The sequence below is a fragment of the Bombyx mori genome, chromosome W (genome assembly GCF_030269925.1).
Source record: "Bombyx mori chromosome W, ASM3026992v2".
In the NCBI taxonomy this organism is placed as follows: domain Eukaryota; kingdom Metazoa; phylum Arthropoda; class Insecta; order Lepidoptera; family Bombycidae; genus Bombyx; species Bombyx mori.
The window spans coordinates 2,525,657-2,548,687 of NC_085135.1; the positions used below are offsets into that span (position 1 = coordinate 2,525,657).

Below are 23,031 nucleotides of genomic sequence, written 5' to 3' on the forward strand. Positions count from 1 at the left end.
TTCTAAACATTGAAAGGATGTTCATTTATCCTGAAAAATTTGGGGTACTCAATGACGCGCGCCAAGTACGATAAAATTTTTATTTTTTTATTTTTTAATTTTCAACAATTTTTTTTTTATTTTTTCATCTTTATGACGGATTCTTGGTATTTTTTTGTATTTCACATATTTTTGTAGAGAATGAAAGCTATTGAAGTCTTCTTTTTTTTGTAAAGTGCAAATGTTATTGAGATGAGTTTTATAAACGTGGACTTGGCGCAATTTTTTACAGTGAAACTGTTTTTGTTCGGATCAGTAATACTTGTCACGTCTTTAATAACAAGTAACTTGGGAAAATCTTTCAAATGGCTCATTTCCTTTATAAAATTGTCTACAAATCGTTCATAGCGCTTGCTTTTAATTATTACGAGCATGTTTATTTTGATTTGCTTGCAAATACGTTATAATTCTCTCATTAACACACTTACGGTAGACAACGATTGAGAAATTATAAAAATTGCTGATTTTTCAGGCACGAATTTGCAATTACCATTATCACTAGTAAAATGTTTGAATTTTTCTATCTGTTTTAATGTATTTTAATTAGAAAATAGAATCAATTCAACGCCGTCAATTGGTCGTTTGAGGATTTCCACTACTTTAGGTTGATCAGGCCTTGGAGTAGAGGATACCTCCGTAGTCATGTTATTATGGTCACAGTCAATTCGTAACCTACGAGCCTGTGCTCTTGTCATGAACGATACTACATGCTGTTGCATTTCCTTTAAGCTGTTCGATGTAATAGGTATCCGGCTCAATGCATCTGCAGCTGCGTTGTGCAAAATTCACATGATTATTTATAATATTTAAATAAATATATCCCATAGACTCTAAATTACCACTAATTCCTTTTATAATTATCTTATCATGTTTTACTAAATTCAATAAATTCTTATGTCGCGACAACCATTCATACTTAAGTACACATAAACTAGCTCCTAGATCGATTAATAAATTAAGATTGATATTACTATTTTTAAGTTGACACTTAATTACACAAAAATTACTATAACTAAAAATCGAATGAGTGCACTGTTTAGGTGCGAAAAAACTCTAAGTTGTCATAATTATTTGCGTTATCGTTGCGCAAGTTGTCTTGGACATTGGACTCTTGCGTATTATGCTGTACACGCTGATTATTCATCGGCCGTCCGCGAAAATGCTGACGCTGGCGTTGATCGCCTGAGTGTTTACCTCGATTTACGATATGTGAAGTTCTTTGACCTGTGCTATTTTCATAACAATTATAGTTACGATTATAATCTAATTTCTGATCTTGAATTTCTTGATTCGGTTGAGTCAAAATACACTCCAATTTACTATATTCTTTTTGAGCTTCCTCTAGTTTCTTAAAACCTAAATCTTCTTGTACGCCTATTTGGACCAAGTTTTACTACATATTCTCTTAAATATTTTAAATTAGCATGTAAATCTCGCAATTATCGTGACATCATTTCCTTAAACTAAATATAAAGAAATTTCGCATGAACTAAATAATAACAACATATACTCGTAATAGAGAACACTAAAATAACGGAAAAAAAATATTACAATATCAAAGCAAAAACTTACATTGCAGTAAGCACGTATTTACTGTCAACGTATATGTAGGTCATGACGTCTTACGTAGCATGGGTGACTGAACTCCTCAGCATTGGAGTCGAGCTGACTCCTAGCTGTTCCACCTCGGACCCGTACAATTTATCTCCCGGCGCCCTGCATATCCTCTCATCATAAGGCTTGAGCATTCTCCCGGCTCCCGGCAGCAACACCCTTTTCTGTCTTCTTCTATTGTTCTCATCGCTTCATCCAAATCAATCTTCTGTGAGGGTTTATTTTTTTCTTCTTTTTTTTCATTTTCGGTTATTTGAAAATCTTCTTTCCTCTTCTCGTTTTACAAACTTCTATTCTTCATAATATTCTTCATAATTTATTCAGCTACTCTCGTAATTTATGTATGTTGCAAAATTTTAACTGCTGGCTAAGGGTCGCCATGTATTGGAGTGTTGTAGGTGAAATAAAAGAGAACTGTTCAAGTCGACAATTCGTGTAATACTCTTATAATTTAGTGCGTGCAGTTACAAATATAAGGCTAGGCGAGCTGCACACTAAAATGTAGACAAAATTATAGAAAATAATGTTCGTATTTGTTTAGCATTTGACGAAATCACAGCATCTTCGAGAGTGTGGTCCCAATGAGTGTCATTCTCTAACAATCCCAAATGTTGACAGGCTTCTCTGTATGTGCCACACAATACACCATTAACAGTTCGCAGATGTTGGAATGATGTTGGACCACGAACATTGACTAACAGTAAACGCAAATAAAAACACTCGTCTTAACTGGGATGCACTGCATAAAGACGGCCTAGTGCATCGGTGGAAAATACTCGTGGGTAACCTGGAACTGGCTGTCCTCGTTTTCGTTGTTCAAATTTTTTAATGATTGATTCCAGGTATAATATCTTGGCATTTCGGAGTAAAGTAACGTTCTGGCAAAATCATCATTCTGGCACATTTCAAAGAAGCTGGTTAATGTTGTCGATGGTGGCCTGTCAACTCGTTGTAATACGTTTGCATCTGTAAAATACACCCGTTGACCATTTTCCAAATGTACGGCCAAGTGAACAACAGTAGGGTGTCGTTCATGTATAGGAAACGAAAATATACGCCACATGCCTTCGTTACTACTAACATAGCGGCCCATTTGATATTGAGTGACTTCATCATTTGAATTTTCTGCAGCAACTCCGAAGACAGCCATGTCACTACCTTTGTTCACATACTTGCAAATGTATTTAATAGATTTTACGGAATGGCAAAATTCGACGTTTATGTGTGCTTTATATGCCTTGCAGAGTAATGGCGAAAACGGAACAACCCAACGATTATCAACTTCAATGTCTTGTCGATTTACTTTGACTATTGTTGTCTTTCCATTGTCATCAATGGATCGGCGGCGATAAAGTGGATATCCATCATTTCCAGTAATAGTTTCTGCTACTAATTGTTTTGGGTAGCGTTTTGAACATTTTCCTTCAACCATACACGGAGAAATGGCATTTAATATTCCACATGGACCATGTATCATATTTTTTGTAATAACCTCATGTAACAGTGGGTCTTCATTATTATCGGGAATTTCTGCTGATATCACATTATCAATTTCATTTGGTCTTATCCTCTCAACTAACCAAATGAGGATATGTGCATGTGGCAATCCGCGTTTTTGCCACTCATCTGAGTACATCCAACAGCGCGTCTCGCCGATGCTTAACAATGAAATCCATGAGTGATTTTAATTTCATTTTGAACACCCTTGCAGTGATATCGTGGCGATCAATAGGTGATTGTCTAGTAAATAATTCTTGTTGAATTTCTGTCCACTTTGGATTGCATGTGAACGTGATAAACAAATCTGGTGTGCCATAATGTCGTACATAAGACATCGCATCTTGCGCATATTCATGCATATGTCGCGGACTTCCGACGTATGTTGCTGGGAGAATAGTTGTTCTGCCAACATTCTGTGCATTTCCATCAGCATTAATGGCATCCCGAAGATGAATGTATTCCTCGGAACGGAGTTTTGCCTGGTTCAACCTGATAAATGTTAATCGTTCAGTTTCAACTTTCACATACATATCCACAGCATATTGGTGAAATAGACGCCGACACTTTAAGATGTGATTATCCTCATTTTGCCGAACCATCAGTCTATATGAATAATAATTCATTGAACTAACTTTTTTGTTCGTTTCAGCACCTGTAAACAATTTTTTGTGTTAATAATATAAATTTTAAGTTAGTAAACATATGTTAGTAAACATATAATGTAGTAAACATATATTGTTAATTTACCTGTAACTGGATTTATCATCTTAATTGAAAAATGATAGCCGTCTTCACCTTGCCAAAATAGGATAGGATATTGTAAGGCATCATATGAGCGATGTGTTTCAGACACACGCTGAAGTTGATCGTTCCGCCGATGTAAAACAATGTCTCGGTTTTCTAAATTTTCTCCTACGACGACAATAGCCACTTCATCAATTGTTGGCGCATTAAAACGTCCAGCATGTTGTCCTGCAGGCGCCTTATCGGCTCTGATGACAATTTTATGATTATCTGATGGCATGCGGTCTAATGCAGTTTTTTTTTTTTTTTTTTTTTTTATGATTGAAAGTTTACTGGTGGCCCGAAGGCCTTTCCAGTTTCACCAGGACAGGTGGGCGAGCAAAGGCTCAACCAAGAGGGGTGGGATTTGCTAACAACTGCCCGAGCGCCTCCGAAGGAGACCTAACAACTCAAGAGCAATTGTTTCGCGAATGAATCTACTACCGGATCGGAATCGCGACCCGCTGAGAAGATCCGGCGAGAAACTCAGCGGGCTGATGCATGGGTTAGGTTGCACGTCGACCTCTTTGTCGAGTTCGACGAGTACGGTTACCGGGGTCCCTAAGCCTGCCCCTAGTATTAGAGCTGAAGGCATCTAATGCAAAGGTTATTGGATCTGATGGATCCGTAAGGACGTGTCTAGGGCGTCGACGGTGACTGGCTCCTGCATGATCAGGATTCGGGGAGTAGTCAGCGGCGGCAACGATAAGGCGATTATCATGACGCATAGCCTTATCGAAGTATCGTTCCGACGCTGACTTAATGTATTTCCGAATTGATTCGAGGCCCAGGTCGTCGTGTAGGTCAACGTTCCTCACGAACCACGGAGCCCCGACAGCTAACCTGCAAAAGCGGGATTGTAGGGATTGGAGGGTGTCTATGTGTGTGCGGGCCGCGTGAGCGAACACCACACTCGCGTAAGTCATGACGGGCCTTATGCAAGTTTTGTAAAGTGTCACCTTGTTCCGAAGGGACATTTTACTTCGCTTACAGATCATGGGGTAGTTAATGCAGTTGTGAATAATGCAACTAATTCATTGTGTTGATGGAAAAATGTTTGAAGTTGTTCCACAATGGATCTTTTCACTGAGTTGATGTGTGCGCAACGCTGATCGACTTCTCTTGCTGAATTGCCCATCAAATATATTTGCAAAAATTTATAGTCTTCATCAGGCACTGGCAATAAGGAACCTGTTCTATGATATATTTGACCCTGAATCTGCAAGAATATAAATATGTATTTAGGTAATTGTATATCAAATTGTTTGTACCACCATGTGGCTCGCAAAATACTGCCACAATACTTTACATCATTTCAAATTAAAACTACTTTAAACCTCGACATTGAACAGCAGCTTTCCATGGCAGCTTTAGGTAGTAGGCCTTACCAAGTATTGGAACACCTTGCTCATGCCATTATGAAATACAACATGTTATAAAATGTTGCTGATTAACTCATTGGGTTATAGACTATTATTATGTATTTGACTTATTGTTTACAAAATAAACACGTCTACACAACACTGGCTCAACATATTTTGCACCAGCTACATGGTTGTATAACTTAATAAAATTGTTTGCCATTATACTTACTTACCTTGAAAGTAGGTATAAAATTGTCTCGAATAACTTTTGTTGCGCCAAATGACGTCATTTGAAAGCAATTATTGTATTGCTGGATATGAGTCAAAAAATGATTAGAATCTGGCCCATTTCCGGAAACCAATGAATGTAGTGGCTCTGGTGGTGGTACCAATGGCGTCAATTTGACTTTGCCGCTGGCGCAACACAATCCAGGGGCTTCATTTTTGAATTTCAATGCATTGCAATGTGGACACACAATATTCATTAGTCCAATAGCAACAATTTGCTCTGAACTGTAATCAATTGCCACATTATAACTGAATGCAGCTCTGTGGGGATTAAAAACAACATTTCTATGTTGATTTCGATTCCGTTGAAGTTCATTTCGGGCTTCGCGTTGCTCATCAGTTTGATTTGCTCTTATATTTCTTTGACTTGCTGTATTTCGAGTTCTGCGGCCTAAGTTTGTACGTCTGGTTGGTGACATTGTTAAAAACGAAAATCCAACTGAAATTAAAAAGATCTCATATATTTTCTATATAACCATGTAAAATTGTAATATTGTGTAGTCACCAAAAGTTACCAAAAATCGATATGAAGTGAAGTGAACTTACCATGATTAACAAACACTTATTAGCAAACAAAAAACTTCTTAGTCTTTAAAACAAAACGAACTTTATTAAAAACATAATAAAGTTATTATTAACGCGGTTATGGATGTGTTTTTTTTTTATAAGAGATTTTATGACCTAGTAACTAAGACCTTTAAGTCATGTCTTATTTTACTTTATTTTCTTAATTTTATGAAAAATGATAATATGGAGTGAAATGAAATGAAGATGATTAATTTGAGACATTAATCAACTGGGATGAAATTTAATGAAATGAGATGATATGGGATGAAATATAATCGCAGTAAAATGGTGGTCATTTACTGAGATTTTTTCAGTGGACTTTTTGGAGGAACCCGAGAAGTTACGTCCAGCAGCTTTGTTTCATTTTCCCACATTTGTGCACTTTCACAGATATTAAACAGTTAATAAACCACCATTATTACACATTTAAACTTGAAGAAACACTAAATAGACAAAATAAAACAAATCACACAACTTCACTCCTCGCGTTCCCGCCAAAAAGTCCTTTTTTTTTTTTAAGAGATTTTATGACCTGGTAACTAAGACCTTTAAGTCATGTCTTATTTTACTTTATATTCTTAATTTTATGAAAAATGATAATATGGAGTGAAATGAAATGAAGATGATTAATTTGAAACATTAATCAACTGGGATGAAATTTAATGAAATGAGATGATATGGGATGAAATATAATCGCAGTAAAATTGTGGTCATTTACTGAGATTTTTTCAGTGGACTTTTTGGAGGAACCCGAGAAGTTACGTCCAGCAGCTTTGTTTCATTTTCCCACATTTGTGCACTTTCACAGATATTAAACAGTTAATAAACCACCATTATTACACATTTAAACCTGAAGAAACACTAAATAGACAAAATAAAACAAATCACACAACTTCACTCCTCGCGTTCCCGCCAAAAAGTCCTTTTTTTTTTTTTTAAGAGATTTTATGACCTGGTAACTAAGACCTTTAAGTCATGTCTTATTTTACTTTATATTCTTAATTTTATGAAAAATGATAATATGGAGTGAAATGAAATGAAGATGATTAATTTGAAACATTAATCAACTGGGATGAAATTTAATGAAATGAGATGATATGGGATGAAATATAATCGCAGTAAAATTGTGGTCATTTACTGAGATTTTTTCAGTGGACTTTTTGGAGGAATCCGAGAAGTTGCGTCCAGCAGCTTTGTTTCATTTTCCCACATTTGTGCACTTTCACAGATATTAAACAGTTAATAAACCACCGTTATTACACATTTAAACCTGAAGAAACACTAAATAGACAAAATAAAACAAATCACACAACTTCACTCCTCGCGTTCCCGCCAAAAAGTCCTTATGGATGTGTTGTCACAGATTACCACAGATTCCTTTGTTTTAAATTGAATGACGTTGACATTTGTTAGCGCGGTTATCGATGTGGTGTCACAGATTACCACAGATTTTTTGTTTTAAATTGAATGACGTTGACATTCGTTACGCGCGTTTTTTAAAATATGCAAAATTAAATGTATATTTTTCAATCTTTCTGAGAGATTTTCTTAATATTTGTTTCCGTAAGAACCTTGTACAGAGTATTAGAAAACTACAAAAAAAAAAGCCAAATCGGTCAAGCCGTTTTCATGTTATGTCGTGACAACGGAAAACGGGTTTCATTTTTATATATATAGATGGATTTTATAACCTTAATTGAAATTCCCCATAAATCACCAGTTTTCTTAATATTAATGAGCTTGAAATTATCAATTAAGTATGTCCTTTATATCAATATTTGTGAACTTAAAGTTAACACTGCATTTATCAACATGATCTTGCAGTAATGATTCGGCGGCGGTAGGAGATGAAATTAAAGATTTTATAGTAGAAGCTGGGATATCAGCAAAGTAATGCTCAAAGGCACTGGCCACTTCTTGATGAGAAGTTATTATTCGATCATGATTTTCAAAGTTAAGTCAGCATTGCTGTTTCTGACATTCCCAGTCACCCTATTAATGATATTCCAAGTCATTTTAATTTTGTCAGGTGCATTTTTTATAAGATTGCCTAAGTGCAATGACTTGGCCAATGTACAGACTTTTTTAAACAGCTTGGAATATTTAGAGACATACTCATGAAAAAGCGGGGCTACACGATAACTCTCTTATCGTTGCCGCCGCTAATTACATATCCGACCCAAGCGACAGGGCAACGCATAGCGGCCGACACCCGAAATATGTTTTGTCGGATCCTTCGAAACCACTTTCTGTGCTTTTAAGCTCTTCAAGCACTGGTCACCTCTCGTAGAACTTGGCGATTAAAACTTGTCGAGAAAATATCAATAATATAATACACAAAATGTTAGTTAGGTATTCATCTAAAATTATTTTATCACCTTCAAAGTATGCTCTTTTAGAAACGAGACACTTACGCCAACGAATAATCTAATTAACAAAATATTTTTTGCGAAGTTGCTTTCCGCGAATTCTCTTTTATGTCTTCTACCGAATGAGAACGGGTGCCACAAAGTTGTAATTTAACTTTAGGAAAAAGAATGAGGTCGACTGTAGCCATGTCTGATGGTTGCTCGACGGTATTTATAGAGTTTTGTTTCAATCACTATTATGTTCACTTTTGCGATGTGAACTTCAGCTGCAGACATTGATGGCCTCCCGGAGCCAGGCAAATCATCCACCACATCTCGACCGCTTTTGAACGATTTATTCCACTCATAAGCACGTATTTTGATGTAGCCTTAAGTAACATCTTCAGTGACTCCGATTACGAAATTCTATTGGCGATGCAAAATTTAAGACGAAACTCTTTGTTAGATGCTTTGTCCATTATGAAATTCGTAATATACACTAGGTATGATATAACTTAAAACAGCATTGTATTTAATCTAATTAACAGATGAAACTCAAACTCGGGGCCAAATTGAAAAACAGTTGTGACGATTAAAACAAAAACAAAAAAATGTTTGAAACTATAAACGAATCATTGATTCCGGATACCTACCTTTTTGACTGAATATATTTATATTTATTAATTAATTGCCTGATAAATGTACCACTACCCTATTTCTATAACGAAAAAGTCATGCGTTTCTGTAGGAAGTTATGGATAGGTTAATCGTGAAATAATCATAAATACGATTCAGTTTAGATTTAACTAAACATATAGGATATATGCAATCTTGATTGAAAAGAATTACGTTATGAGAAACAAAATCGTAAATAAGATAAAGTTAAACCTTTAAAAACCACGATTCTTTTTTTATACGGAGAATCGTTTCGGGTTGAAGGGTGGGGAAGTCGTTTTAAATCAAAACCGGTAATAAGACATTTTGTCTCAAGGTACCCATATTAAACGTTGACGTATTGATGTCCATAGGCCCCAGTTACCACCTAACACCTGGTTATCCTTGGGCCTGTCCAACTAACCGTGCAATAAATGAATCAATTCAAATTTATTTATAAACCAAGTACTTATCGTGTGCCTGAAAGGTTTGTCATCTCTCTCGACCTAAGTAATTACTTCAAAAACGCTTAAATAAAAAATTTATCGCGTTTTATTTATTTCGTTAATGTCCGTGGAAAGGGTTTTTGTTTAAGAATTACAGCTATGAAGTTGCTTATTAAATTGTCAATGAAACAGTCATAAACATACACTAAAAAATATGTACTAAGACATCTAATATAACCTAATCTTCCAACAGTATAGATCCAATTTTTTTTTCGAAAATATTAATTCTCTAGCATGATTAATTTATTTTGGAACGGGCGACAACTAATAGAAGTCTCAATCTTAAACTTACATGAAATATATAATCAACATAATTTCAAATTTAATTACATACTAATATTTCAGATCGTGATTGACACGACAAAAATCTACGTTAATACGTATTTTTTGTTTCAGAATTGACAACAGCAGCAGAGCAAATCCCATACATCATACCAAAGATATTTATTAAAAAACAAATATAAATATGTATGTACACAATTACCTACTAACAAAATTATAAATATGTAAAATAACAGTAATAAATTGAGAAAAGATATGCTGAAGACAAACAGTTTTTGCAGATTATTGAAAATAGTCACAGACAACACATATTGCGGGGCACATGTCAGGAAGTTTGCATATTTAAGCAGGAAGAAGTGCTTGCCTCAGTGCTTGGCGAGAGCTACGTGTTTGCACACGGGTCTGCTGCTGCGACAGAAGAAACGGTTGAGGATAAAGATATCAACATTTCACTCCGGTGAGAGTACGACAAAAGGGCAAATGATGGACGAGAGCCAGCCCACCGACAATCATGCCAGTTTCGGAGGAAATTTTGAAGTGTATGTTGATTTTCTTTAATCGATGATAAATTGCGTTTTGTTGCTCATTCGAGTACGGTAAAAGTGAAATAAATATATTCACGAAGCGCTGTCTAACTACAAATTAATAAATTAAAATAAAACATAAATTATACCATACCCGCGTTGAAATGTATTGTAAGTATAGTAACCGGCAAATGACCTTGACTGCGCAGAACCGAATTTCAGATCACTTTGGTGGTGAGGGTGAGGCGCGACGGCAGGGGAAATCGTATCGTTATTGGTAGATCAGTCGAACCCTGCGCCCCGCACCGCGCCCTCGTTCCGCTTGCTCCCAAAAGTACGCTTGCGTACAGTGAAAAGTCTATCGTTATTAATCGTTAAGTTATTTGTTATAATTGCTTGTTGACTTTGTTGCCATTGCTATTTGTCGAGTGTTTGTTGATTTTTTATAAAAAATACACTATATAGTGACAAGCTGGTGTAGTATTCAAAAGAAAGGGTAGAAAAATTGTGTAAGACGTATATTACTTCATTATAAAACAGGGGAAGAATGATATGGAAAAAGTAAAACAGACTTCGGCAGCAACAAAAACATCAGTGAGTACTGTTAGGTGCAATATTAACGAAGCTAAAGGCTCTGGCTTGCTCGCCGTGTTTCGGACTCCGGGTAAGAAAAGATCAGGGAAGAAGAAAGTTACCGGAATGGATAGTTTCATTCAATCTGTAATAAAAATATGTATTCATAATAACTACATAACAAGCAGCGAAACTCCGTACCGTAGAAAGGCTTCGAAAAATTTAATAATAATAATAATATAGCCTTTTATTCAGATCCATATTACAATTATATGACTAAAATTAAATATAATATATAAAACTTAAATTTTATTTAAACCTTAATCTAGCCTATTATTTGAATTTTTCTTATTTTCTGCAGATCTGTTTGCCAATCGACAAAGGCCTCCTCCAACCTTTTCCACTCATGTCTTTCTTGAGCCACTCTGTTCCATGTGACGCCTGCCACTTGTCGTATGTCGTCATCCCATCTTTTTTGCGGTCTACCTTTTTTCCTTTTACTTTCTCTAGGATACCATTGTGTCACAACTTTGCTCCATTTATCTTTACCTCTAACCATATGCCCTGCCCAACGCCATTTAAGCCTTCTAATTTTGCACCCTATATCTATTACCTTTGTTTTGCTTCTTTCGAAATTCTGCTTTTGAAAAATTTAAAGAAGATATAAATTTTAATGGCTCGAAATTAAGTTTACGACGAATTATGAAAGAGCTAGGCTTCCGATGGAAAAAAAAAACAAAAAATAATCGGAAGCTGGTGATTGAAAAAAGTTACATTCGATTACTACGAATCGAATATCTTCAAAAAATAATTAATTATAGACAAAAAAGAAGACCGAACCGACAGAGTTATAAACTACACCGATGAGCACTATGTCGACTCATCACGATGATAGCGACTCTGGTGATGAAAACAGTGACGATGAAGATGGTCAAGATTATGATAACGAAAAAAAAATTACAAATACCAGCTTCGCTTCAACTGAACCAAGACCTGGCAACAGCTCTAGTTTTTACTTAATAGAAGGAATATCTATTTTACCCCAAGATTCAATTATTAAAATTATTAACCCATATTTTTTGTTGATGTTCTATAAAATATATAAATAAATACATATTTTAATAATTTAATTGCATTATGACGCAGAGTAAATAATGTTTTTGCACGTGAGTGTACCATGCGCGAACTTACCCCCACTACGTCAACAAATGCTCAAGTAGTTTGCCGGCTATTATACCTGAAATATTAATAATTGAAATGCATTTTATAACATCAATATAGTAGTGATTCATCAGGCGAAGACACGTCGATTGTTGAACAGAAATATGATTCTGAGGACGCGAAATCCGAGCACCACAGGAGACCAACAAAGATCCCACTCAACTTCAGGACCTGGGAGACTGTAGGGAAGAAGACCGATTCGGACGAGAGTAATAATAATATCTTGTTTATACTACTTACTTATTTAGAATAAATCTGATTCTTTAATGAATGAAATTATTTCTATCAGATAGATCAGACAGATCTATTAGATTCAAAAAATACTTTACACTCAGAATTAAAAAATATCTCTGGATCTCTTCGATCAACAATAGTAACTAGATAAAGGGACACGTACAAAATCAAAGCAAAAACTGTCCGCGTGACTATACACATACATAGCTACATTGGTTTACAACAAACGGAGAAAAAAGTTTTGAAACAGTTTTAAGTTCAAACTAATTACAACTATGCCACCTAGTAATAAAGTCACAAATCTCCAAAACATTATCTAATACTTAGGATCATTCGTCACAAAGCCATAAATTACTCCTGTCACTTACAAATGAAAAGACATATCGTACGTTCGGTAAGACAAGGGCCGAAGTGCTAAAATTTCTGAAAATGAGTTAAATATGCCAAAGTGCCTTAAAAACTAATTTTTACCTGTAGGAACAAAGAGTTTCACTAGATTCAGTTTATTTTCGCCAGATGGCAAAAGTGTCTTTGTACCATTCGTTCGTTTTTTGGATGATATTGGCGCGACAAAATCTTATTGGTCATTTGCGGCATCGCCCGCGCGAGTAGTGGTTGTATACTGGACCATAGGGGTCATTAAGGTAAATATGCCCTTTTTTGTTTTATATTTTGGAAAGTCATGGTCAGATTTTGTGTACATAGTATGCCTAATTTGAGAGTACATATTTGACAGAAAAAATAAATGTCTTGCGCATTTACTTGGCATTCCACAAAGGAATATGTAGCATTTTATAGATTTAATGTAAACCTTTTAGAAGTGAATTTTATGTTATTTTTTTTATTGTAGTTTTATTTTATCATTGATAAAGATTTTCCTAAGAAAAAGAAGAATAAAGATGTAGAAAATAAGTAGTATTTTCATTTAATAAGTCATTTCAATATAATGTGTAACTTTGGTCGCAACTGCACATTTATTTAAATGTTGGTGGGATAATGGCATAATTGTAGGCATACATTAATATTTCATTAAATAATTAGTATAAATAAATAAATAACTCAGTCTTTCAAATTACATATTTATATTCACATGTATAAGGTATATTTTTGCTATAAATAAAATACTATTTTACATTAATATGGGCAGAAAAACACAATTAAAATCTATAAAAATTTTAAAACATCTCTCCTGAACATTTTTAAAATTAGCACTTCGGCCCTTGTCCTACCGAAGGTGCGATATGTTAAACAACCTTTAATGTTAAATCAACTTTAACTGCCAACAAATAAAGTAATTTTTCCCGTGATAGCTTTGAGAACTAACATAATGTTTTTTATTTTTTTTGCGTCTTGAAATTTCAATTTCTTTTACTACAGGAGGTAAGGGAGTCGCGTTGAACACTAAAATAATTTATTAAATGAATAAAAGTAAAAGTTTAGTTGTTTACTTTTTATGTTTTGAGAATTTATGTTTGTTAGTATCTATACATTACTTATTATTTTATTAGCGTTACGTTTTGTGTAATACATATTTTTATAGTATATTTTTAAGTTTTCGCGACTAGTACACATAATAAAACAACGTTTAAACGGTTTTAAGCGAGATATTTTTATTACAATGCTTCGGCCACGTTTCAGTAGCCATGAGCACGGAAGGCAAAGATGTCCAGTGTCAATGAGTCGAGTTCTTAGCTTGGTTATAAAAGTAATCTCTTCTTTCTCTGGCGACAATCGAGATCCATTCCGCACACGTGATTACTAGGAAAGCTAAAATATAAAAGGAAAGCTAAGTATCTAATAAGAGTCCAACAAACAGACACAAAACAGCATTAACCAATTTTGAAGTACTACTAACAAATTTTTAAAAATTATTACAACACAAATCTACTCCATGCATTTTACTCTTCTGTTAAATAAAAGTTTGTCCAAGTGTTGGCGAGCCTTGGCCAACTTTTGTAGCGGTGGTTAAAAATCGGTAATTTTGTTTAAAATTTAATATTATTTATTAGCTTAAAGCTTAAAATATAACTTATACTTCATGTACTTACCGAAAGTAAGATACTCCGGCCGTTAAATTGCTATTTCGGGCATTTTTTTGCAACGTTTGTATACACACTGCGGCATTGTGAGACGGTTTGACATTGGCGGTGTCTGAAGTGAAGTAAACAAAATAAAGAGCTCACATTTCAAGTGAGCTGTTATATTTTAACGAGACGGATTTTTGCGCCGACCCGAAATCTAGCTGAGCATTTCTCAAAATTATTGCACAATAGACTAGCCTCTGTCCCATTGTTTTAATATTTTGTTCCGGCTAATATATTAGATCATTACTACTTTTTATAAATTGTGTAAGCAGTAAAACTACTCTACTTATTAGAAAGGAAAAAAACAGACATAAATACAATGAGATTTTTTCATTAAAAATATATATCATAAATCAGCTTCAACCAAAGTGCAGTGTCCTAATCTCAATATCTTACCAAACCATCGATCTTTAGTTGAATGGACATGGGCATTGCATAAATATAAAATATTATTTATTTATAGCCATAAGTCACATAGTCAATTCATCCTAAAACATCCTTTTTAGCATTACTTTATAATTAAATTTCTAATTAATGATTTTAACTTGTCCCGTAAAAAGTTCCACCTAGAAATTCCAGTTTTTGTTACCATAGTTTTGAAGAAATATGAGAATCGATTAATGTAGTATTAGAGTGGTAGATCCAAGTCTGCAGTTCGCTGTAGCACGTAGGTGGGCAGGATCGACCGGTGAAATACTACCCTCTCACAGAAAATCAGCGTGAAGTGGGGGCCTCCTAGAGGCCACCGCGTTTCGACTGGTGAGTGAGAGTCCCGGCGCCCTTATCCCTCTACCTCGGGGCCCAAATAGCAACTGGCACTTTCATTATACTACACGTATCGCAACAGATTTTCTAGGGACTGTTGCGTTGCGTGTGGGAATGAGTATCAGTTGGCCCCTTCCTGTCTTTTTATTCCCTGTCCCACAATTCCTCACCCTCCGTGACCTTTCTCCTTCCCTTTCCTTCCCCACCCCTTATGCTATTTTTGATTTTTGTGCGACAAATGCGACTTTTATATATCTGCTTGTTTTAATCTAAAAGTGCGATCATAGTAAAGAGAGAACTACTGCATGATATTCCTTCTGATGTGGTGGGCTAAATTTCAAAATATCTGTTGTTCTGGGTAACGTAAAAAAAGGGTTCTATTACACTGCTGCTACAGTAATGCTAATACAATGCTGTTGGTTAAAAATGATATGCATATTGTTTGTAACCTGCACTGGTTCTGGATTAAACAACAATTAGGATTGATCAAAAAGACCATCAACTGTTTGAGCATGGATACGCTTAAATTTTTTACAGCTCTCAATAAAAATGCCTCTAACCTCTGCTGAAAAAATGAGGAACTACCGCAAAAGACTTAAAGAAAATCCAGAAAAGAAGGAGGAGCAGCGAATACGAAACATAGAAAGGTTAAAATCTAAATATTTATATAAATCAGTAAATGAGATGTCAGAAGACGAAAAAAATAAACAAAGACAAAAGTGGCGTGCCTGTGTTTACACCTTGGCCTCTATTGGCCTTTTTCTTCGACACAGTTTATCAAGGCACCGATATGTTATTCCAGATTCGTCTAATAATCCGCTGCATTTTTTATCAAGTATGAACGCTGAAGAAATAAAAATATTATTACGTTGTCTATTTTTCTGGTGCCAAAAATGTGATTATGCTTATTACTCGTAAATGTTCCCAAATATTTGAATAGGGTATTTTTTAAACCAAAAATGTTTAAACGTCCTTTGACAGCAGTTCATACTCTATTCTACATATATAAATATAATTATAATTATTTTTAACACGGGTCAAAGTTTATTATAATTTGAACTACTTCGAAAACTAGCCTTATAAAATCCTAGTTTGTTACCAGTATTCCATTTTTGTTACTGTCCCATAAAATCGGACACGTATTTCTTTTGAATTTTGTACACACACACACACAGCTGTTAGAAAAGACACGTCAATAAGAATACAGAGTACAAGGGCACTACTTATTTCATGCTGAAATCTCTTCCAGTAGGCCCGCAAAAGGAAAAAAGAATTAGGAACACAAACCTAGTGCATACAGTAAACATTACATATAATAATATATACAAATTACAAGATACAAAACAATATATATACATACAAATACACACACACACATATATATATACCTAGTCAGGTCATAAATTCACATGTCTAATGTCTGTCAAAATCTGTCACATGTTTAATGTCAAATAATTGAAACAAGTTTATTCATTATGTAACCATTCATATACCAAAATGAACTTAACAAAACATAGATTCTTATGACACTAAAGTTTATTCAAAATGACCTCCGTGATTTTGAATACAGGCCTTCAATCTGCGCGGCCAGTCGTCTATCGCAACACGAACGAGGTCCATGTCAATATCGGCGGCTGCCATAATCAAAGATGTCTTGAGTGACTCCAAATTGGGATGAGGCTTTGAGCACGCCTTTTCCTCCAAGTGTTGCCATATTTTGTAATCTAACGGATTCAAATCTGGACTGGAGGAGGGCCAGTCTTCGTGCCGGATGAAGTCGATTTCACGCGTCGCCAGCCAGTCTTGTGTGCTCTTCGCTCTATGAACTGGCGCCGAATCTTGTTGGAATACCCAGTGCCTGTTATTGAACATGGTATGAGAAACAGGTTCCACAGGGTTCGTCTGGACTGTATTTTGACACACAACTGCATTCGTTTTTACACCTTTCTCACAAAAATGTACCTCTGTTAAGCCCCAATAAGAAACTCCTAACCATACCATGAGCGAGGATGGAAAAGGACCTCGTTGGACACGCGGAATACGGTTGCTCGCTTCTTCACTACTGTGTGCGTACACCTTATCATTTTGTTTGTTGTAGCTCTCTTCTACGGTAAAAATTTTTTCATCCGAAAAAAGAATTTCCCGATATTTTTTTCCCGCGTATCGCTTCAACAAAGCGCGGCATTTCTTCAGTCTCAGGTCCATTAGACGAGCATTCAAACGATGTCCTGTTTTTTTTCGATATGCCCGAAGCCCTAAGTCTTCATTTAACACCCTTTTCACCGTGGTTCTGCTTAACCCCATCTGAAGGGCCAACAGTTTCTGCTTACGTTTGGGATTTCTTTGAATTCGCGCCTTCACAGCTTTTATCACTGCTGGAGTCCTAACAGACCGAGGGCGACCACTTCTTGACCTGTTATCTACACTAGAGTCTTCATTGTATTGTTTGATGGTACGATAAACGAATCTTTTGGTTATATTCAAATTTTTCAGTATGTTAAAAATTTGAATTGGCGCGTAACTGCAACGATGCAACGCAATAACTGCAACACGGTCTTCTTTAAGCGTCTACTCCATATTTAAAAATGAGTAAAATTCTAAAAGTATACATTTTTATTTTCATGAACAATTCGAAATTCGAATTCAATAAACTTTTTGTGGCCAGCATTCTAAAAGAAAAGTTTTTACTGTGTGACAATACTTATGACCTGACTAGGTATATAAAATACACACATAAGTATACTTACTTTATATTATAATACATTATACAAATATATATACTTTATTTAAGATGGTGAGGATAAATAATGTTCTTTAACAGATTTCTTGAACGCTGCTATGGTTTTGCACGCTCGTATGCTTGGAGGGAGGGAATTCCAAAGTATAACTGCTTGTACAGAAAATGATTTTGCGTAAGCATGTGTTTTATGAACAGGGCATTTGAGAAGAGTTTTAATGTGTGTTCTACAAGGAGCAATGGAGGGACGGGCATAGGTAAAGCGATCACGTAAATATTGTGGGTAGTTAGGATTATGTAGGATATTAAATAGGAAGCACAACATTCTAGTATTTCTGCGGAAACGGACTGGGAGCCACTTGAGCTTTTTGCGAAATTCAGAAATATGATCATATTTTTTGAGACCAAAAATAAAACGGATGCACAAATTTTGCAAACGCTCAAGCTTATTGAGAAGCTCCTCAGTGGCATCCAAGTAGCAAGCATCAGCGTAGTCCAAAATGGGTAAAATGAGACTTTGGGCAAGAGAAATTTTAGTTTCCAAAGGCAAAAAATATTGGAGACATTTGAGTGAATGGAATGCAAAGTTAACTTTGCTGCTAACATTGTTAACCTGCTCATTCCAGCTTAAGAAAGAGTTAAAGGTAACGCCAAGGTTTTTAACAGTTTTACTAAAGACAATTTTTGGCCATTCATTAAGAGAGATCCAATTGCAGAATGATTTAATGCACGAATATCTACTACCAATTATGATGGCCTGTGTTTTGTTGGCATTAAGTAAGAGTCCATGAGACGTTGCCCATTCATGAATGTTTTCCAAGTCACAATTAACATCTTTGACTGCTCTATCAATTTCACTAGGTGCGCAGTGATGGTAAATTTGCAAATCATCTGCATAAAGATGAAAATTTGAGGATATCAAAGTAGTGACTGTGTTAATGAACACTGAGAAAAGAAGAGGAGAGAGAACACAGTTTTTTTTTTTTTATCTTAAAACCTGCAATTTTTATGAAAAAAGCAAAATAAGTGTAGTGTTATTTCATTTGTGAACGTATTTAAAAATAAAACAACATCAAAACTTCTTTACTGTGATTTTAAAACAAAGTTGTGGGCAAATGGTAACGTAAAGGATATATTATTACTTATATTTAATAAGTAACATTTTGCTGTAAATGTTAATAGTTTTTTATAGACACGTAAAATGATGGTTATGTGGGTGACATTGAAATGCATAAAAGTTGACGAAATTGATTTGGTGTTTTAATTATCGTAATTGATAGACGGTAACAAAATAAGAATATTTCTCCGCCCTTGGTATATTTCTACACATTTCTCTACTTTATTACATATTAAACCTCCCAACAAACCTCATATTCAAAATCTTTAGACACCTGTCTACAAATGAAAACAAAAAAAAAAATTTAGTTTAACATTTTTATTTTAGTACAGTATTCTATTGGTGGTGCAATTATTTTGAGAAATGCTCAGTTACTATTGTTGATCGAAGCTGGATCTATTGAAATCTTATTCTCTGTATCCTGTAGTGTGTTTTTTTTTATTGCTTAGATGAGTGGACAGCTCACACAGCCGACCTGGTGTTAAATGGTTACTGGAACTCATAGACATTTGCGGTAGGTAGCGGCTTGGTTCTGCCCCTGGCTTTGCTGAAGTCCATGGGCGACGGTAACCACTCACCATCAGGTGGGCCGTATGCTCGTCTGCCTACAAGGGCAATAAAAAAAAACCATTTACAACGTAAATGCGCCAAACAAAGTGATAAGTGAAGCTAATATCGCTTATAACGTTATTTTATGCTAAAAAAAATACGCAAATAGAAGATGTAAATAATAACCACTAAACCAAATTTCAGCAACTTTTAGGTTCAAAGTGGTGTCTTACAATGTACTAGCGCAGTATTTGTTGGAGTATCATCCGTATCTCTACATTGATTGCTCTCCGAGGAACTTAAAGTGGAAACACAGATCTAGACGTCTCTACCAAGAAATTCGCAGACTGTCACCTGACGTAAGTACTTGAATGTGGCTGTGCAGTGTTCTAAACACAATATCATGTCTTACTGTGGGTGGCGCGAAATGGCCTCTTAAAGTATTCACCGGAGAATGGACTGTAGAAGGCGTTCTCCGAGCATTACGCCAGCGTACTCTGATCGTGAACTAGCATTTAATGATACGGCGTATTGTTAGGCACACATATGAGCTTCAAAGACAGAACAGCCATTATTAAATACAGTTGATGTCGAGCGATGCGATTGTGTCGATGTTTGAATCTCGCAGGCAGATACCAATTTTTCTAATGAAACACACTTTAGTAGTCGTTGATGGTGGTGGTAAGGTCACCAGTGCCGGGCGGCACAATAACGAGTCCGTAATTGGATGGACAGTTTATTTCCAATCACAGATAGTATAGCAATATTTAGAAGGAGAAATTACGGAGTACAGAAGGCACAGATAAAGCGGTAGCAAGTTCAAACACAATAATACCAAATAGACGAAAGCAATAAATCGTAACGAAGCAAAAGAGTACGCGTAAGTCGAGGAGTGACACAGTCTTAGCGTAGCGTTGATCAAACCCGACTGGCCGCGAGCGGCGGCCGAGTCGTGGCGCAGGCGACGACCAGTACGTACGCAGTTATACATAGTCGGGGTCTTTGCCGCATACTAGCGGTTGCGCCCGACTATGCTTGTGTAAATAATATAATTTTGAGTAGTGTTGTGAATGTATGATTGTTTGGCGTATTTATGTACTGTATGAGAGTGTGTTATAGAATACGTAATTAAATATGATATAATATATTAAATATTGAGTAGGTGTGCAATGTAAATTAATAAATAATATGAACTAATATACATAAATATAGTAGAAACACCTACACACACGTTCTCGGATGACTTCCACACCGAAGAAATAAAATCGTGTAATTAAAATCAAACCCGTATAAATTCTATTATGCCTAATGACTGGTGATAGAACGTTTTGTTAGCCTGTGCGTATCGGTATCGCCACCCTGTCTATTTTTGTCGCGAAGCAGTAATGTATTCCGTTTTGAAGGGCGGGGCAGTCGTTAAATGATGGCCATGAAACTGAGATGTAGAACTCATGTCTAAAGTTGGGCGGCTGTAGTCATGTTGCGATGTCTATACCCCCGGTTATTACTTTGCACCCACGGGGCTTTGGCTCGTTCACCGGTCTACACAATAATAATGAAAAGGCATGACTTATTAATACCTACGTAATTATGGAATCTCGTTAAGTTCAATTTAATCTGTCGTATGTCGCTTTTGAATGTTTTACATTTATCTAAATAAAAATTGAACGTGATAAATATTGGGTGGATTTTTTTTTGTGTTTTTTGTTTCTTATTTAACTAGGGAACAACGGACATTCCTTTATTGAGACATCGTTCTCTTACAGATACTGTGCCTCCAAGAAGTTCAACTGTCGCATCTTGAAACGTTCTATTCTAAATTCGAAAACATCGGGTACCAAGGTGTCTTCAAACAGAAAACCGGAGACAGGCAGGACGGATGCGCTATTTACTTCAAGAAGTCTTTATTTGATTTGGACGATCAAATCAGCGTAAGTTAATAGAATTAGTAGGATTTTTTTTTATAGAGATAGACGTTTTTATTTCCTAAGGATACTTAAGGACAAGGTAGTCTTGGTAAACTCCGAGAGGTGATAATTTTTTGTTGAATCAAACTTCAGAGGTGACTTAAACAGTTGTTTCAATCAGTTATATAGTACAAAAGTAGCGGTTATCATCACTGAAGTCGAGAGTAGTAAGAGATGAGAAACGTCAAGCTACGTAAGCGTTGTAACGGTGATTCTTGGTATGTCTGTGTTAAGATATCCAGTTCGGGAACCTGGCACACGGTATAGTTATAGTATTGTTCGCGGCCAGTAACTGAGTAATCAACTTCCAAAATTGCTTATTCAAATATTCTCAGAATGTTTTTTTTTATTTTTTTTTTATTGCTTACATGGGTGGACGAGCTCACAGCCCACCTGGTGTTAAGTGATTACTGGAGCCCATAGACATCTATAACGCAAATGCGCCACCCACATTGAGATATAAGTTCTAAGGTCTCAAGTATAGTTACAACGGCTGCTCCACCCTTCAAATCGAAACGCATTACTGCTTCACGGAAGAAATAGGCAGGGTAGTGGTACCTACCCGCGCGGACTCACAAGAGGTCCTACCACCAGTAATTACGCAAATTATAATTTTGCGGGTTTGATTTTTATTACACGATGTTATTCCTTCACCGTGGAAGTAAAGTTTGTCGCCATTTATATAAAAGGAACAAGAAAATATTAACTGATGTTTCTTAATTTTAAGTTCCTTTAAACCTAAGAAAAGTACATTATGCCGAATGCGTTATACACCGCTTATTTTCGACAAGTCCTATATCTCGTTCTATGTATGGGCTTTAGCTTCATTTACTTGCGAGCTAGATTGCTCTATTACCTGGAGTTTCGACATATTACTGAAGAATAGATAAAGCCTTGGGACATGACACAAGCTTGTTTGGACATTATGGATTTTTTTTTTGTACGGGGACAGGTGACTGGTTAAGTTGTGTATTTTTTTATCATAGGTGTGAAGAATACCCCGCGTTCAATGACGTAACTTCTAGAAAGACGTAAAAAAACTGGTAAATTAATTATAAAGACACTTAAGCGCATGTCATCAATTAATAAATAAAAAATTGCAACCACGATTTTACTGATAAGACAACTAAATATACCGCACCATACATGATTAGGATCACTAGGTTTTAATGCCTCATTTAGACGAATTTCAACGTTACCACGGATACTAATAACAAAAAAATGTAGTTTAGTTGAATTTTTAAAATGTTCATATTAAAGTAGTCTCTGATTAAAGCCATGAACAGACAAAACGGAAGTGAAGAATAAAAGAACA

The 23,031-nt window shown here is 35.6% G+C and overlaps 1 protein-coding gene across 1 annotated transcript in view; it reads left to right on the forward strand.

Annotated features, from left to right (window-relative positions):
* The window catches only part of LOC134198713 (protein angel homolog 2-like), a 71,485-nt gene that overhangs the window by 29,850 nt on the left and 18,604 nt on the right, over positions 1-23,031 (forward strand). The window contains exons 2-5 of the mRNA XM_062677018.1: positions 10,060-10,484; positions 12,324-12,472; positions 19,954-20,108; positions 21,516-21,680. Coding sequence (XP_062533002.1) covers positions 10,201-10,484; positions 12,324-12,472; positions 19,954-20,108; positions 21,516-21,680 — 753 coding nt within the window. The 5' untranslated portion in view covers positions 10,060-10,200. The remainder of the gene's footprint in view (positions 1-10,059; positions 10,485-12,323; positions 12,473-19,953; positions 20,109-21,515; positions 21,681-23,031) is intronic.